General features: G+C 41.1%; 1 protein-coding gene across 1 annotated transcript in view; it reads left to right on the plus strand.

The window, feature by feature from the left end:
* Nucleotides 1-18,036, plus strand: part of PTPN13 (protein tyrosine phosphatase non-receptor type 13) — a gene marked incomplete at its 3' end in the record, with an annotated part of 651,945 nt that overhangs the window by 552,542 nt on the left and 81,367 nt on the right. Inside the window, 5 exon segments of the mRNA XM_030190609.1 lie at nt 1,690-1,861; nt 1,990-2,200; nt 10,258-10,337; nt 12,550-12,611; nt 15,950-16,106. Of these exon segments, the coding sequence (XP_030046469.1) occupies nt 1,690-1,861; nt 1,990-2,200; nt 10,258-10,337; nt 12,550-12,611; nt 15,950-16,106 (682 nt within the window).

Here is an 18,036-nt window from a genome sequence, read left to right on the forward strand (position 1 = left end):
CTGTTATGTGCTTCCCATAGATATTGGTATTATGTGATGTCTGGAATTTGTTTCTCCAAGGTTCGTGAACACTACCAGGGTAGTGTCTACAATAGAGAGTGCCACGAGAACAGGGTTAGTGGGAATCCCACGTTATCCCCTCCAGGTCCATAGGACTCTTGCGGGGATCCTGTGAGGATGGACACAGGTCCTGCAGGGTTCCCGCAGAAGTGTAGTGCCAGGCCAACCTACGTGTCCTTTCCTTGTGCCATGGCAATTATAACAGCACTAAACAAATTAATTGATATGTTTGATGGCATTGAAATCCCCATAAGCACTGAGAGGGGAAGTTTAATTATAATAGCACTAAACAAATTAATTGATATTGTCAGGATCACTCGCTGTATCCTCACCACACCTTCACAGTCTCTTCCTTTTAAGCATTGCACACCATTCACTTCCAGGGTTAAAGGTCTGCAATCAGTGTCTCAGGAAAACAGGAGATTCACTAGAAGTGCTTTATTATCTCCTTAATACATATGTTCTTCTTTAAGTCTTTCCAGACCTTCCCCTTTACCCGGTATAGTCCAACTTTTAATCACAGTTCAACTTAGCACTGCTTTCAATACAGTTCAGCTCAGCACTGCTTTTCAACACAGTTCCATTTAGCACTGCTTTTCAACACAGTACAGCTTAGCACTGCTTTCCAACACAGGTCAGCTTAACACTGCTTTTCAACCCAGTTCAATTTAGCACTGCTTTCAATACAGTTAATAGCAATGTGGTCTAAATCATCTTCTCACTCTTAGACCTAATGACCCACCTCCCTCATTTGTCAGCACAAATCCTCCTGACATCCACCCACCGGGTCAATCCACCACGTCTTCATTCGCACACTCATGTTCAGTTCATAACTCACTTTAAGGGCCCTCCACCAGTACTTCCATTTCCTCCTCATTCTCTCCTTCCACCTCCTCCAGTTCCATTCTGTCCATCACTTCCTCTCGATCTAGGGGCTCCTCCCCTCCCCCATCTGATTCCATTTCCCAATCAACCCCCGGCTCCTCCCTTTCTTGCATAGACTCACCTGATCCCTTTGCTGTTGCTGCACTGCCTTCTGGGCCTTGTAGTTTCTTAGTTCCTGGTTTCTCAGATGTTGCACTGCCTTCTGGGCTTTGTAGTTTCTTAGTTCCGAATTTCTCTGGTGCTGCACTGCCTTCTGGGCTTTGTAGTTCCTTTGCTCCTCACAATATGTTTGGTGGCATTGAAATCCCCATAAGCACTGAGAGGGGAAGTTATCAACATGGGCTACTGTTAAGTTGAGTTATTTTACCACAAGTTGGGTTATTTTAGCAAGGATGGAGGAGATTACTTGCATGGATGAGCGGGGATGGAGGAGATTACTTGAGGGACGGGTGAAATGTCTGTCCTTGTGCAACTCTCTAATCTACAACCCAGACCGACAAGCCCAAGGAGCAGTACCTGAGTTTGGGAATCAAATCCAAATCTCCAGCATAACAAATATATGTATTTTTATTTTATGTTTGTTATCCTGGAAACTGCCATTTCTGATCATGTAATAAATGTCACATTTTGGAAAAAAAATTATATATAGTGTACATTTTTAACCTTGGGATTTTCATATAAATGAGGGTTTGGGGTGAAATTTTTTTCTTGCCAAAAGAAATTCTGGATTTGTGTCTCTTCTAGGTAAACAATACTGATGTCACCAATATGAGTCATACAGATGCTGTAAATCTTCTGCGTGCTGCACCAAAGACAGTTAAACTAGTGCTTGGTCGGATTCTAGAGATACCCAAGATACAGCAGCTGCCTCAGCTGCTACCTGACATTACACTTCCCTGTCATAAACAAGAACTGGGTAACCAAACATTTCTGTTTCTGCTTGAATCTTGGAATATTTTCTTGCTTGGACTGTGGGAAATGGTGCATGATGTTTTATATATATATATATATATATATGCACATATCTTTTTGTTTCCATTTTAGGCCTGTCTTTGTCAGGAGGTTGTGACAGTCCGTACCAGGTTATTTATATTAGTGAGATCAATCCAGAGTCAGTTGCAGCATGCGAAGGAAGTCTTAGACCCCTGGACATCATCCACTATATTAATGGAGCCAGTACACTACAGATGACTCTGAAGGAAGCGAAGAAATCTCTGGAAATGTCTCTTCCTATAGTTATACTGAAAGCAACAAGGTATAAAATATTCTATGCATACAAGTACCACACTTCCATTCACCTGAAGTATCGCATTATATTATATTGTCTCACAAGCAAATTGTACAAGTGAAGTGATGCCAACTTGCTGGAGGGTTTGAAAATAAAACTGTCCTACTCCAGGCAGTACAATGACCTAATAACAGTAAAAGATCAACTTGACAGATGTGTTCAAGCAGGGTTAATCCTCATGGTTAAATTATTTATGGTTTATTGATCTCTAACCTGCCTGTTGCCTTTTCATTGGTTGCTTAAGGCAAAATGTGTTATGGTACAGGACATGTCACAGATACAGTTGAGGGGAATGGGGACAGAAAAAACAAATATAAAATGGCATTCCCTCAAGCTGGTAACATGAAGCTGAGAGAGAGCATTTCATAAAAAGATAGGGGGTGATTCTATAACTGGGTGCCACAAGTTAAGTACCTAGACACAGCATGCTGAGTGTGAATTCTATAGTGGCATTTAGGCACCAAGCTTCTGCTGTAGAATACTAGTGTGAGTCAGCACCTATGTGCCTACATTTAGATGTACCTGCTTGTGCCATATCAATAGTGGGCTTAAATGCGCACACCTAAATGCAGCACTTTTTAGCACATAACTTACAGTATTTTGTAAGTTACACATGTAAATGTTGGTCCCTTTCATCCCCCATCCATGCTCCTCCCCTGTGAATGCCCCCTTGCATTTATGCACGAAGCAAATTGTGCGTGTCATTTATTCATTAGCTCTGAGTATGCATATAGCATTTACACATATAAGTGTACACTCATGTGAATGCTAGTATTTTAGAATTTTAGCGCACACCTGGCAAATGGGGGGAAGGGATATTGGGCTCTATGGAACCCTTGCCCTTAGAATCAGGTACTGTGTCTAGGAGGGGAGCAAATAGTTTTGGGAGCAGAATAAAACTTTTGTTGCAAAACATTCTGACTCAAGTGTATAACTGCTCACATCCTATATAATAATTCTCACCTCCAACGTTCTATTGGTCTTGCTGCCTGTGTTCGTTACTTCTTCGGAGTCCGTCTGCTGGGCTCCGTAACACAGGCTGACGTCACCGTGAAAAAAGGCGCCCATTGGTCACGGTGACGATGGACGAGCAAGGAAGAAGATGAGCGCTGTCACGGTGCGATGGACGAGCAAGGGAAGAAGATGAGCGCCGTCAGCAGCAGCGAGTAGGGAGAAGTAGATGCGGATCACGGCACCGCCGGGGATGGCGATGGGAAAGAGCAGGGCCGCTGACAGTAGCCAGGCCGCAGCGATCAGGAGCCGCACCCGCCGCCGGATCATCAGGCGCCCGTAACGCAGCGGGAAGAACACTGGGAGGGAGAGAGGGACCCTGAAACTCGGAGGGAGGGAGGGGACGACCCTGAAACTCGGAGGGAGGGAGGAACCCTGAAACTCTGAGGGGGGAGACCCTGAAACTCGGAGTGAGGGAGGGGACGACCCTAGAACTCGGAGGGAGGGAGGGAAGGGATGACGCTGGAACTGGGAGGGAGGGAGGGAGGGCACAACCCTGGGACTGGGAGGGGGGCCCCTGGCACACACTCTCATTCTCACACATACACTCTCTCTCTCACAGACACACTCACACCCAGTCTCACTCTCTCTCTGTCACACACTCGCACATTCATTCACTCTCTCTCTCTCTCACAGAGTCACTCTCACACACACTCTCTCTCAAACATACACACTCCGAGGAAACCCTTGCTAGAGCCCGTTTCATTTGTGTCAGAAACGGGCCTTTTTTACTAGTTAATGAATAATGCACTTGTAATTTCCACTATGCAGATTCTGTTAGCAGCCCCACAGTCCTCAAGAAAGTTACTTTCTTCTTTTTCTTCAAACTCTTTCAAAGTTTTATCTTTTTTTGTTGATCTGTTGAAGTAGATATTTACTTTTCTACCATGTGCCAGCAGGCTAACCAACTAAATTTTTCACCTCTTTAAATTTGCCTTTTCTGAAGAGAAAAATTTTATTTGATTTTGAACAAGAGAGAGGATTTAGCTCAAGGTGAGTTACATTCAAGTACAGTAGATATCTCCCTGTCCCTCAAGGAATTATAATCTAAATCAGTATCTGAGGCAATGAAGAGCTTAAATCATTTGCCCAAGGTCACAAGAAGTGTACTAGGATTTAAACCCTGGCTTCCCTGGATCTCAGACACCACTCTAATCATTAGTCTACTCTTTGTTGGCTAAGATATAGGCCAGCAGATTCAGGGTCCATCTCAAATGTAAACAGAAGCCGGCCGATATTCAGCCCGTGGGAGGCAGGCCAGCTAAGTGCTGCAATCAGCGTTAAGCTCAGATATTCAATGCTGGGCCATTTCCGGTGTCTGGCATTGAATATCCAAGGAGGGTTTGGCCAGCTTAATCACAACCAGCCAAGTTAATATTCAGCGTTGGCCGGTTAAGTTTATAGCAGCCAAAGATAGGACTACTATTTAGGTAGTCCGATTTGGCTGCTAAACTTAGCCGGCAAAGCGCTGAATATTACTACTACTTATCATTTCTATACCACCACTAGACATACACAGCATTGTACACTGAACATGTAAGAGACAGTCCCTGCTCAACAGAGCTTACAGTCTAATCAAGACAGACAAACAGGACAAATAAGGGATAAGGGAATTACTTAAGGTGGGAATTATAAAACAGACATGGGTATTGAAGAAGTGAATAGGGGTTGGGAGTTAAAAGTAACCTCAAAAAGGTGGGCTTTCAGCCTAGATTTGAAGACAGCCAGAGCTGGAGCTTGACGTACTGATTCAGGAAGCCTATTCCAGGTGTATGGTGCAACAAGATAAAAGGAACGGAGTCTGGCGTTCGAAGTGGAGGAAAAGGGTACAGATAAGAGAGATTTACCCGATGATTGGAGTTCCCAGGGAGGAGTGTAGGGAGAGATAAGAGTGGAGAGATACTGAGGAGCTGCTGAATGCGCTTGTAATTCAATAAGAGAAGTTTGAATTGTACATGGAAATGGATAGGGAAGCCTATTAAGTGACTTGAGGAGAAGGCTAATATGAGCATAGCGACACTGGCAGAATATAAGTCGTGCAGCAGAGTTTTGAATAGATTGAAGGGAAGAGAGATGGCTTAGTGGGAGACCTGTTAGAAGCAAGTTGCAGTAGTCCAAGTGAGAGATGATAAGAGTGTGAATATGGGTTTTGGTAGTGTGCTCAGAAAGGAAGGGACGAATTTTGGTGACAGAGAAAGAAACGGCAGGTTTTAGCAGTCTGTTGGATATGTGTAAAGAAAGAGAGAGAAGAGTCAAAGATGATCCAAAGGTTATGAGCTGATGAGACAAGGAAGATGAGAGTGTTACCCACAGAGATAGAGAATGGAGGAAGAGGAGAGATGGGTTTAGGGGGAAAGATAAGAAGCTCAGTCTTGGCCATGTTTAGTTTCAAATGGTGGTGAGATATCTGGGCAACAGTGTCAGAAAGGCAGCCTGAGACTTGGGCCTGGATTCCTCCTGAAAGTTTTGGTGTGGAGAGGTAGATCTGGGAGTCATCAGCATAAAGGTGATACTGAAAACCATGAGAGGAGATCATAGCACCAAGGGAAGAAGTATAGATGGAGAAAAAAAGAGGTCCCAAGGCAGAGCCCTGAAGTACACCACTGATAGCCTTACAGAAAGGGGAATGGGAGGAGTGCAGTTATCCAGAGCAGAGGAGAGAATAGTATTATAGGAAGAGTCAGGGTCATTGACAGACTTGGGATAGCGTAGTGGTTGAGAAGAGGGATGAAACACTGGTGGAGAGAGTTCAAGAGTCAATAGCCTGAAGATTCCTAAATGTATAGGTGGAGATTGGACGGTGGGGGATGTTTGTGTGAAAATTATAAGATGATGGTCAGAGAGGGGAAGAAATGAGGTGCAGAAACTGGAAAGTGAGCAGTTGGAAAAGAAGACAAGATCATAACAGTGGCCATTCTGGTGAGTAGGTTTAGTGGAGCACAGCTGAAGATTGAAGGAGTATGTTAAAGCAAAAATCAGGGAGGCATAAGAATCATAGGGATCATTAGCATGAATGTTAAAATCCCCAAGAATAAGGGAAGGAGATAAGGGTTTGAGAAAGAAGGAAACCAAGAGTCAAAGTCTGTGAGAAAGGAAGAAAGGGACTTATTAGAGGGTCGATAAATGACTGCTACTCGGAGAGGTAGAGGAGTGAATAGATGGATGGAATGGATTTTGAAGGAAGACAAGCAGACTAAGGTGGAAGAAGAGGTTGAAATCTTCAAGAGGGTGAGAGTAGTAGCTCGACACTACCTCTGTGGCCAACCTGGCAAGGTGTATGGGAGAAAAGGTAATGTCCATGTGACAGGACACCAGCTGAAGCAGAGTCATCAGGGCAAAGCCAAGTCTCAGTTAGTTCAAGCAGATGAAGAGTACGAGAGATAAAGAGGTCGTGGAGATTCACAACTAGACAGTTATATCTTGTGATATAGCCGGTTAGTCACTGTGCGCTAAATGCTGATATTCAGCAGAGGTAACCAGCTATCGCACGCTGAATATTGGCACTTAGCCAGTTAAGTACTATTTAACCAGCCAGGAGCTGGTCCTGGACTGTTATATAACGCTGAATATCCATAAAGGGTGTATTCTAATTGGGGCATCCTGCTGTGTTATGAGACTTCAGCATGGTACTTTCCCAGTCTCTTTTTCAAGTCTCTTGAGATACTTGAACTGGAAGGTCACATTTTTTATGGCTGTCCCCTCAGCTTGGAGAGTCAGAGGTCTAGGGCCTAGTGATTTATCCAACTTCTACCAAATTTCAGAGATGCCAGCTCAGTGGTGCTTTAACACCCCCAATTTTCAGTCAGTTCTTTATCATGCACAAGGAAGGGTAAGTTGTGTTGAGATTAGTCCCTTCAATCATTTTGAAAAGTTGACTTCTAGACATATCATCATATTAGGGTGGTGCTCAGGCCAGTGTAATCATATCTTGCACTATAGTTGAGCTTTCAATCTTGTGTCTGCCCCCATCACCACTGCAAGCACAAGCCGGTGCAGACATTTTAAATTTACCAGCTGATCACCCAGGGAGATATTTTCTAAAGCATTTTCCGTTTGTAAAGCATGTTTTATATGTATATTATAAAAAAAAAAATTAAAGACCACAGTTAAAAACAGCAAAAGATGAAATACAACAATCACTCTTGTGGTACATTTATAAAATAACCCTCTTCCTCCCCCCCCCCCCCCCAAATAAATCAATAATCAGAAATGCACGCCCAGGACACACTGCGTTGTTTCTTCACAGTGGCTCTTATAAAATTGCACACTGTATATGCACTTGGACATTCCTAGAGTAGACAGTAGGCAGTGCTAGGCCAGAGTTACAATATAAGTGCATTCTGAATAAACTATGGGGGTTTTTTACTAAAGCTTAGCTCGAGTTACCTGCAGCAGGGCCCATTTTATTCCTATGGGCCCTGCTACAGATAAGTCGAGCTAAGCTTTAGTAAAAGACCCCCTCTGTGTATTCACATTTAGAACATACTAGCTGTCACCACTGGTGTTGCTCAGCGATAGGTTAGTACTTTGTAATTGAGAAAAGCAAGGTTTATTTGTGTGAAATAACACTGTATAAGTATGTATTTTTAATGTGAGAAATGAAACATAAAGAATTGGTATAGATAAATGTATATAGATATACTTTTATTTGTACAAACAGAAATAGAATACACAGGACAGGAGTAGATACATTTTAAATATGTTTATTATAATTTGTAATAAGTTCTCATTCGAACACATTTTGATAGACAACATTTTTTAGTTTTTCGATTTGGAGCATATATATATAAAGACTTAGTTGAGCCAGCTCATGAACAGGCGACATATAATTGGCCATGTGAAAAACGAGGGTTTTGTAAGTTGAAACATGTGACTTTTAACATTTGACTTTGAGCCTTATTTATCAACATTGCAAAGGCTAATTGAACTGGAAACTGCAGTCTTTTGAACTGTATCTGATAGATAGAATCAGAGGAATTTTAGGTATAAAAATGTGCTGTCCTTCAATAATGTGTGGCATTAGAGTTTTAAGAGCTAAATATGTGCCATTACATAGCTTTGGAGCATTTAAATTTCGTAGCAATATGATTGGTGAACCAATTTTTAAGTGTAGTTGATGCGGTGGCATTTTATGTATTTTAGTGGAATAGCCACCATCAAGTATGCTTCATCATCTTGGCCATGTATCATGTTTTCATTATTATATCGAACAGGATTGGGTCTTTGTCTTTATCAGGTATTTGGTGAGTGAGGATGTACTGCTGAAGAGTGAGGGTGTGAATGGAGGTGGACTGGTGAAGAGGGTTTGAGTGGGGGTTTTCTGCTGAGAGGTGTGTGAAAATAGGCGAGTGATTGTCTTTTGCTGAGGGGTGTGTGAGAACAGATGTGTGTGTGTGTGTGCTATTCTGTGGTGTGTGAGTGAGGTTGTACTGCTGAGGGGTGAGTGTGTGCGGGGGTGTACTAATGAGGGGTGAGTGGGGGTGTGCTGTTCTGGGTTGTGTGATTTAGGGTTGTTTTGCTGAGGGGTGTGTGAGAACGGGTAAGTATGAGTGGGGTGTTTTGCTGAGTGCTGTATTAGAATGTGTGAGTGGGGGTGTGTGAGAATGGCTGAGTATGAATGGGGTGTTTTGCTGAGGGGTGTGTGAGAAAAGGTGACATTGACATTGAGTTTAATACTCCCTTAAATCAGAAAATGTGGAGATTGGATCCCTACCTAGCACTAACTTTTCTGATCAATTTGTTTAGGTTGATTTTCTTGATTAGTTGTTTCTTTCAATCTAGGAAGTGCCTGCTGTTTGGATTTCACCATTTTCTTTTCAAGGGCATATTGAAATTCAATTTTCTGCCCTTTTCGAAGAGCATTCCCCTGGTGGGGTAGTGAATTCATGTACACACACTTCCCACTCTGACCCCAATACTTTCTCCCTACCCTGTTCCCACCAGTCTCTGAAACCCCCTTGTACTGCAATTGTTAGGGAAGAGGGTATTAGAGAATGAGAGAGAGAGACAACTGCACAGCTGCTGTCTGTGTTTCTTCACACCAGTCTCTGAACTTTCTGACCTGCATCTTCCCCTGAGTGCCTCCGTGAACCGAATCGCTTCAAACTACACCTCTGCAACGGCGGGTAGAGTCTGCTTGCCAGGTTTGGTGGTTGTAGCTCTTTGGGGGCCGGAGGAGTTCGGACACAGACAAACAAGCACTTGCGTCTGTTTTATTTAAATAGATGCACATATTTACACCTTAAAAGCAGCATACAAACATATTGAATATGACAGCAAACAAAGACCATCCAGACCAGCAGTTCCATCTCTACAATCCTGTTTTTTCATAGAAATCTTTTGGTGCTTGTCCATTTTTTTCTTGAATTCTGATACTCACCTTCTCTCCACCACCTCCCCTGGAAAGCTGTTCCATTCATCCACCATTCTTTCTGTAATTTATGCATTGAAAGTATTTAAATGACTGTCATATGTCCCCTTTCCCATCTCTCCACCAGAGTATACTTGTGCTTTATGATGAAAACTGATGACCACTTTTGTATCTTATAAAGGCGCGGTCTCCAGAATTGTACGCAGGACTCCAAATGAGAACTCACCTGAGGTTTATATAGAGGCGCTATCATTTCCTTTCTCCAGCTGGCCATTGCTCTTCATATACACTCCAGCTTTCTGGCACTTGCTGTAACCTTAAGATCATCATTCATGGTCATCCCCAGTTCCTGCTCATGGGCAGTGAATGGCCTCAGCCCTTTCTAAAATATCTGGAAAAATTCATTAATTTTGCACAAAGTACAGTAACATAATCACACATGAATGGACTGTTCTTCTGCGAATAAGTTTGCTTGATCAGTCTTAGAAGATATTTGGGAGAATGTGTAATGTAACTGGACAAAAATGTATAATTTCTCTTTGCTTTATTTGTGGGCTATATAAATGCACTTATTTGAACAAGTAGAAAATTAAATCAAACACATAGCTAAATGAAACTTTGAAAATATAAAATTGTCTTTCAGGGAAGGTCATCCAGTTCTTCCAAAGTCCAGAGGACCCGAGACCTCGAGTCCAAAATCAAATAAGCCTGCTAAAGATAGTAGTAAGTACTGCATTTTATGTACCTTTAAAATTGCAGTCATGCCTTAGATGTTTGAAAATTCACCATAACATTTTGGCAGCAAAATTTGCAGCTTGCAGTAGATCTTGGATCATTATATGGGCCTTGAACTTTAAATCAGATTGGAGAGAACCAATTTATCAGAGGTCATAGAATTAGAGTTTAAGCATCTTTTGTCTGTAAGAACTTACCACTATGGATTTGATTTTATTGTAGGGTACTTCTTTAGAACATCAAAAAAGATGTTCATCTGTGTACTTTAATACTGTAAAGGAAACTTGAGCACCTATGCCTTTTTTTAAAATAGGCACCTAGAACCAGTTCCATTTGCACAAATTGCCTTATAAAATAACATGTGTACGTCACAACTCGACTCAAGCTAAATACCCACTGTGGCGAAACAGGAGACTTATGTCTGTGATCTGTATTATTTTTACTGATGACATGTATTTCTCATAATTGGCCAGCAGATGGTGTTTGTTTTGTGTTTTAAAGCTGTTGCAGAGAAGATTACTTTCGTTTTCAATTTAGCCTTGTGAAAAGGGAACTTGTAGTACCATTGGCCAGATACTTTCAAAGTTGGTGCTCTGGGTTCTGATTGGTCCTGGAGTTCAAATCTAGCCAGGAGGTACTGGATTTTCTCAGTGTGGGGGTACGGAGGAGAAACATCTCTATCCTGAGAACCTGTTCAGACGTGTGAGCAGATAATTGCTTGAAACTCCCCAGGTGCTACCTAGATAGTAACATGTGTTAGATAATTTTAATGTTGATCCTTGTTTTGGTTATCTGCTATTGCTTGCTGTACTTTTCACCTTGTTTTTCAAAATTCCATTGTTTTACTGTAACAATAAACCTGTTAGCTTTATTGACTCTGTTGTCCTGTACTGACTTAGAATCCTGGTGGTTGGTGTCTTGGGTCTGTGGGTGTTTTCCAGGAACTGTGGGACCCCTGAGAGAGTGGCTCCAGTACCTAGAAATCACCGGGGAGTAACTTGATAGTGTGAGACTAGCCCAGAGGCAAGTGAGACCCAGTTGGTGAGAGGAGGGTGCTAGTATAAAGCACATGCTTAGGTGCAGGCGCGCCTGAGCAGTGCTAGGGACAGACCCCAGGTGGCCGCAGGATTAACCCCAGACGTGTGCTAGGCTTTCTGTGATACCCACGCTTTTCATGAATCTATATCTATATAGCCAATGCAATTTTATAAGAACATGCTATTCCTATGGAAAAAGCTTTATAAAATTACCCTCCAAATGGCAAATAACATTCTTCAGAAGGGGCTTCCACCAAATATTGAGTTAAGGAATATAAAGAATTATGCCACCTTTTTGGTTTCTTATTCTTACCAAATTTTGGGATATTTCTAAAACTGTCCTTCCACATTGACAATGTAGATCAGTGAAACAAACTCCTACTTTAATATATTTTGAATTGTATTTTTAGACAGCAGAAAATGAAAAACATACAAGGGTGTGAAGATTTAAGGCACTGTAGGGCCCTTTTACAAAAGTGTTCTCGTGTGGCAACCCGGAACTACCACCGGCCCAATGCAGCCACCAGTGGTAGTTCCGGCGTGCCGGAAAATATTCCCAAATTTCTAATGCGGCGCAAACCCAGCAGTAACCGCTTCCTGGTTACCGCGGGAGCCCTTACCACTATCTCAATGCGTGGCAGTAAGTGCTCCCCCCCAAATGGCCACGCGGTAATATTAAGCTTATCGCATGGCCCTTTTTAGGGGGGGTTTACCCCCTGCGATAAAAAGGGCCCTGACCCATAGGAAAAACGGCCCCTGCCGCCACTGCCGGGATCTTGGTAAAAGGACCCCTGTATGCATTGAGTGAGTCTAGCCTAGGTGTAGACTGAGTTTCTGAAATGTTCTACTGTGGTATAGTAATTAGATCTGGTTAGATGTTTGTTCTTCAGCTTTAAGGTATTAAATAGAAATGGGAACTGAATATGAAGTTGATTCCATAAGCTGTTATACAAGGGTTTATGGCACACAGAGATCCAAGTTTTGATCCATGTAAGATTTCCCATTACTCACCCCCCAAAAGAGGCTTCTGTAATATTATGGAGCTCCTGATTCTATCATATAGGGGTTACATTCATATCAATAAGAACAGATATTGTATGTTTCAGAACATTATTATATTATAAGGAAATTTTGTCATAGGTGCCCTTCTGTTATCAATTTAGGTCGTCACCATGGAGATCAGAGTAGCAAGACAGAAGTACTTCCTGAGGATTGCATCACAGAGGTAATGAACCTCTATCATAAATAAGTGATAAATAATGATATTCTGTGGGAATGTCCATGCTCTCTCACTTTACATTTAGAGAGCCATAAGCTTATTTACAGCTATTCACAAAGGTGAGTTAGGAAAAGAATTCATGTTCAATTCATCCAAATTCAGGACTTACGTAAAAGTTATAACCAATAAATATATGTTGACATCAGCAAATAAACTACATCCTATCTTGAAAAAATATTGTTCTCAGAGGCCCTGTCTGTCTTGGAAAAGTCACATAAACAACTGTTGTGGTGAATATTGTTAGACTAGTTTCTGTTCAGAATCACTTTATAAATTACCTATTTTATTACAATCTATATGACTCTCATTCCCTTTCCTGTAAGAAGTCAGGTCTGAATTTGAAACAAAATGCATACCAAACTTCCATTTTCTTCTTCAGCTAGAACAGAAAATGAGATATTATTTGAAACTGTCTGTGGAATATGAACCAGAACAAACCTGCAAAGAAAAAATTTAAACTACCAGTTTAGTTTTTAAAAATACCAAATAATGGTGTATTCACTATCTCCAGAACAGAATGGGCACAAAAAAACCAGAATCTAACAACTGTACAATAAGGGATTTGAAAGAGTAGTATAGTTTAAGGCAATGGTTTAGGCGCAATATAGTTACACTCATTTTGAGGTGTTATTAGGGTACGTGACACATAGTATAAATTCTGAAATAAATGGGTCCCAAACAAGATTAACATTAGTAAGTCAGTTGCAGATGTATTCCCCTTATCCTTAGATCCAAGCCCACTGCACCAAAATAATAGAAGGAACTAACTCCTTACCTAAGTATTATAAAAATAGATTAGTTGTTTTATTTACAATAGCAGCAGATAATATAAGAAAGACAGAAATAAAGACAAAGCCAATCTCATTACAGAAATAAAACTTAGAGTAATGCACATAAATCCCCAACTAGGCTCAAGTACAGGGAGTCACTCTGACACCAGAGCACTAATACAGAGATACGGGGACATAACCCGGTGCAATCCTTCAGATGTCAGCTTGTCCCTCAGATGTCCGTCTGGTTCAACGCAGATCTTACCCCTCAGATGGGATGTTGACACAGCAGCCTCTGTCTCTGATAAGAGCTCCTATTTAAAGAGAAATCAGAAGCTGTAGTCTGTACTGCTGATGTACTTTCTGTCCTTGGCTGTCCCAGCCATGACGTCAATTCTGATAACAGCATGATTGTCCTAAAAGAAAACTCCATAAGCCATTATTAAGATGGACAAGAAAATCCACTGCTTTATTTAGGATAAGCAGCATAAAATCTGTTTTACTGTTCTGGAATCTTGCCAGGTACTTGTGACCTGGATCAGCCACTGTTGAAAACAGGACACTGGATTTGATGGACCTTCAGTGTGTCCCAGTATGGCAATACTTACGTTCTTAAACTGGCAAGGTTTGCAATGTATGGGGGTATTTCTATTTCACGTTTTAGATTTGAATGCAGAATTTTGAATTTAGTAAGGCCAAATAATGCGACATGCATTTAAGAGGCTATTGAATAAAATATAATGTATAATAGGTGTAAACAAACTTATAGAAACTTATAATGTTTAAAGGTTTTATTGTGATATTGTCATGTTCTGTAGTTCGCACTGAGAGTTCCTCTCTTGTTCTGGGAAGACTTAAAAGGCAACACAGTAAGGTATATGCATTGTGTTGATTTGTTGGCAGTATCACTACTGTAGAAATCTATGAGTGGTACTAGGAGTATGCAACTCTGAGAGCCTCAAATAGATGTTTTCAAAAGAACACATGGGAACTAACTGGGATTTGAGCCCAAGCATATGCAGATGAATCTGATATATATTCATGGCCAATATTCTGAAAAACAAGTTAATATGAAGATTTGAGGACCACAGTAATAACACTTTAGCAGGATATTTAAAAAGGAAGGTAAAAGAAAATGCTGTTTCCAGAATTATACACAATATTCTTAAATGAAAAAAAAGGAAGGTAAATAATAATCCTTCTGATACTAGTATTATGTCCCCTGAACTATAGAATGACTGGTTTGTCCTATTTTAGATCCACCAGACGTAGTTTTTTTCATGATATGGCAGAGTTGTAATACTATAGTACTCATTTTCAAAGCAAAAAAAGTCCATCTGCCAAAACCATCTAAATTGTGATGTTTGAAACACACAATTAGAACGTATTTCACTACAGTTCATCCAAATAGTAAGGGGGTATGTTGTGGGCGTGTTTTGGGCAGGAGTAGGGAGGGCCCAAAATTAGGAAATCTTTCAGCAGTAATGGAAGAACCATCCAAGGCAAAAAAGAAGGACGTGTATCTTGACCTGTTTCATTCACATCTAAGTTACAAAAAGGTGCTCTTACTGCTGGCCACTGGATGGATTAAGGCTTGACTGATCCCCCCCTTAATCCCCCCCAGTAGATGCTGTTCCTCTCCCACCTTCATAAAAAAATGAAACTGAAAGGTCATACCAGGCTGTATGACAGCTGCAGATATTATGGGCATACCCAAAAACAGCAAGCAGATCCCAGGAGTAACCTAGTGGTCAGTACAGTGGACTGTGAACAAGAGGATCCAGGTCTAAATCCCACTCTACCTAGTACATTTGTGGTGGAAATTGTGAGCCCACCTAAACCACCAAATTACCTATTGTATGTAAATATAGGAGACACCTGCAGGGTGGAAGGCGATTGTAATGGTGTGCAGTTAGATACAGTAGGTTTTCTTCTGTTCCTGGAAGGCTCACAACACAAAGGAGTTATGGTGGGAATTGTATCTGGGTGCCATTGTTTTTGTTTTAAAGTCCACTGCACTGACCGCTAGGCTGCCTCTCTGATCTGCAGGGATGTCTAGCCATTTCTCTCTAAATGATGAGAGACAAATGTTATGCCTGTTTTTTTTTTTAGTTTATAAGTTGGACATGTCAGTTTGGAAAATAGCTCTAATTTTTAGACGTCTTCTGTGCAAAAATATCCATCTTTGAGCCATTTTTGAAAGAGAAGCCCTGACATTTTTCCTGTTTGAAAATGGCTTTAAGATTGATGGGATTTTTTTGGACATGTTGAGCTAAATGTCCCAATTCTGTCTTGGAAGTATTTTTGAAAACGCCCCTCAATATTTAAAAGACAAGTAAAGTGTGTTGACTAATGTTTGGAGATGCATAAACTTCTAGTTTCTACATATGCCTCTAGTTAAATTTGACTTTGAACTGTAATACATGATAAGGCTTCCATGTTTAGGAACTAACAGTAAAGTCAGATATAATGAATATGAAAAATCTAATCCATATATTGTTTCTGTTTTCACAGGTGAATAGGGAAAGAATAATTGGTGTTTCACATGCAAAAGCCATAGCATGTATTCGAAATGCCCAGGGGTTGATTGACCTTGATGTTGTCAGAGAGGCATCTACAAATGACTATATAAATCAGTCTTCAGTATTTTCCAAATACAATGGGGACACAGGTAATGAGGAAGAACTGTAGGGTATTTAAATAACATCTCATACGTTAATAAAAATTCAGTTGCAAATTATGAAAGAATGAAAATGGTCAAGAATGTTACATTTTAATTATTCAGTACTCACTTGTTTTCATAATCTGTAGTTTGCCTGTTCAGAATCTTTTTATTTTTAGATAGCTATAATTCTACATCAACAAGCAGGAGAATATCAGCCACACAACAGCTCAGAAAAACTGAGAAAGCTTTCCTGAACATGCATAGCCTCCCGTCTCATGAGCCCCATTAATCCTTTTTCATCCACTTATTTTGGCTTTCTCAAACAGTTGTGTTCTGCTACCACATATATTTTGTATATGCGTCTCTTGTTATTTTTCTATTTACTTTCTTTTTATTTTATTTTTGCCAAATGAGTCTGAAAATCAGTTTTGTAGTAGTTAGTATTATGTTTTCAACACTGAGTTCAGCCTCTCTGCTGCATTATTCAAAATGCCAGATAGTGAACCAGAATTCAAGTTGTGCTTTGAGTGCAAAAAGGTCAGTCATAGATTCTCATGACCTCTATGTTGGTCCCATACATCTCTGCTGGTGACATTTACCTGGATGTCATCTAGAATAATACAGATGAGCAGTCATGTTCCAAGACTTCCTTTTATCTTTCTATACTGCAGGCCCTTCCGTAGCCTCAAGCAGGGCATCATCAAGGGGTGAAAATACTAATTATAGTTTGAAGCAACACAATGAAAAGCCAAAGCTAGATCCTGGCTTAGAGGAAAGAACTAAGAGCTCATACCTTGCAGAAGCCAACAAGACCGGTGGTGAGAATACTCACAGTGTCAGATCTAGTTGTGCTGAAATTTTCACACAATGCTGATAGCCTCTCCCATGCTACTAACACACACACTCATGTGTGACTCCAAGGTTACTAAGAGTCTGAGGGGTCCTTTTACAAAGGCACACTAGTGTTTTTAGCACATGCTAAAAATAAGCACGTGCTTAACGTCGCTCATATATTTCTCTGGGCATCACTAGCGTTTAGCGTGCACTAATGATTAGCGCGCTTTTGTAAATGGACTCCTTAGTATTTAGAGGGATTCTTTGTTAGAAAGATTCTAAGTAGGTGAGACTAGACTGGTGTGAGCAGTACCATGGAGGAGCCCTATTACTCTGGGAGAACTACAGGCATGGTGAAGGACAAATGTGGTCATTTGGGTCCTGACCCCTGACAATAAAATCAGTGCTGCACTGCAGCCCCTTGGGAGCCCCTAAGGAGCACTCGGGACATCATGGGGTATGAACTGTCAGCTTTTTCACAGAGTTTTGCTATTGGCAATTATGAATTATCTTTTGTCTTTTCTTTATTTTTAAGTTATAGGTAAACAAAAACTCAAATACTGAGGTGTAATTAGTACTCCCTTGCATATTAAAGGACCCATGGATTAAACATATTCTAGTTATTGAGACTATATTGTCTATCTCCTCATCCTCAGGTCAGGAAGTGGTATCTTGAAGTGTCACACAACAGAAACCTCTCCCTTTACCATTTGAGACTTTTACTGCAGCTTCTGCTTCAAGTCATTTATCATTTGTTCCATTGCTTGCCTTGGTTGATATTTCTGTTTCTGAGAAGGTTCCAGTTATTGTGTCTTATAGTGAAGGTATTCAGGGTGGTACATGGATAGCCACCCAATTAAATTAAGACTGAAAACAGGCTGCCCTAAGTTATCCGACACCCTAGGCAAATGTTCAGCTGTGCAGCATCCCCCTCCCCCCCCCCCATAGTTCAGTGTTCCCCTTTTCCCTCTTAGCCTCCTAAGATTGCTAGACTCCCCTTTTCCTCTCTACCTGTTCCCCCTCATGCCCAATAACTCCCATTTGTCTCTCTAATCCCTCCCCCCCACCATTTGTCTCTCTAATCCCTCCCCCTACCCATGGC

This window comes from Microcaecilia unicolor, chromosome 2, assembly GCF_901765095.1.
Source record: "Microcaecilia unicolor chromosome 2, aMicUni1.1, whole genome shotgun sequence".
NCBI classification, from domain to species: Eukaryota; Metazoa; Chordata; class Amphibia; order Gymnophiona; family Siphonopidae; genus Microcaecilia; species Microcaecilia unicolor.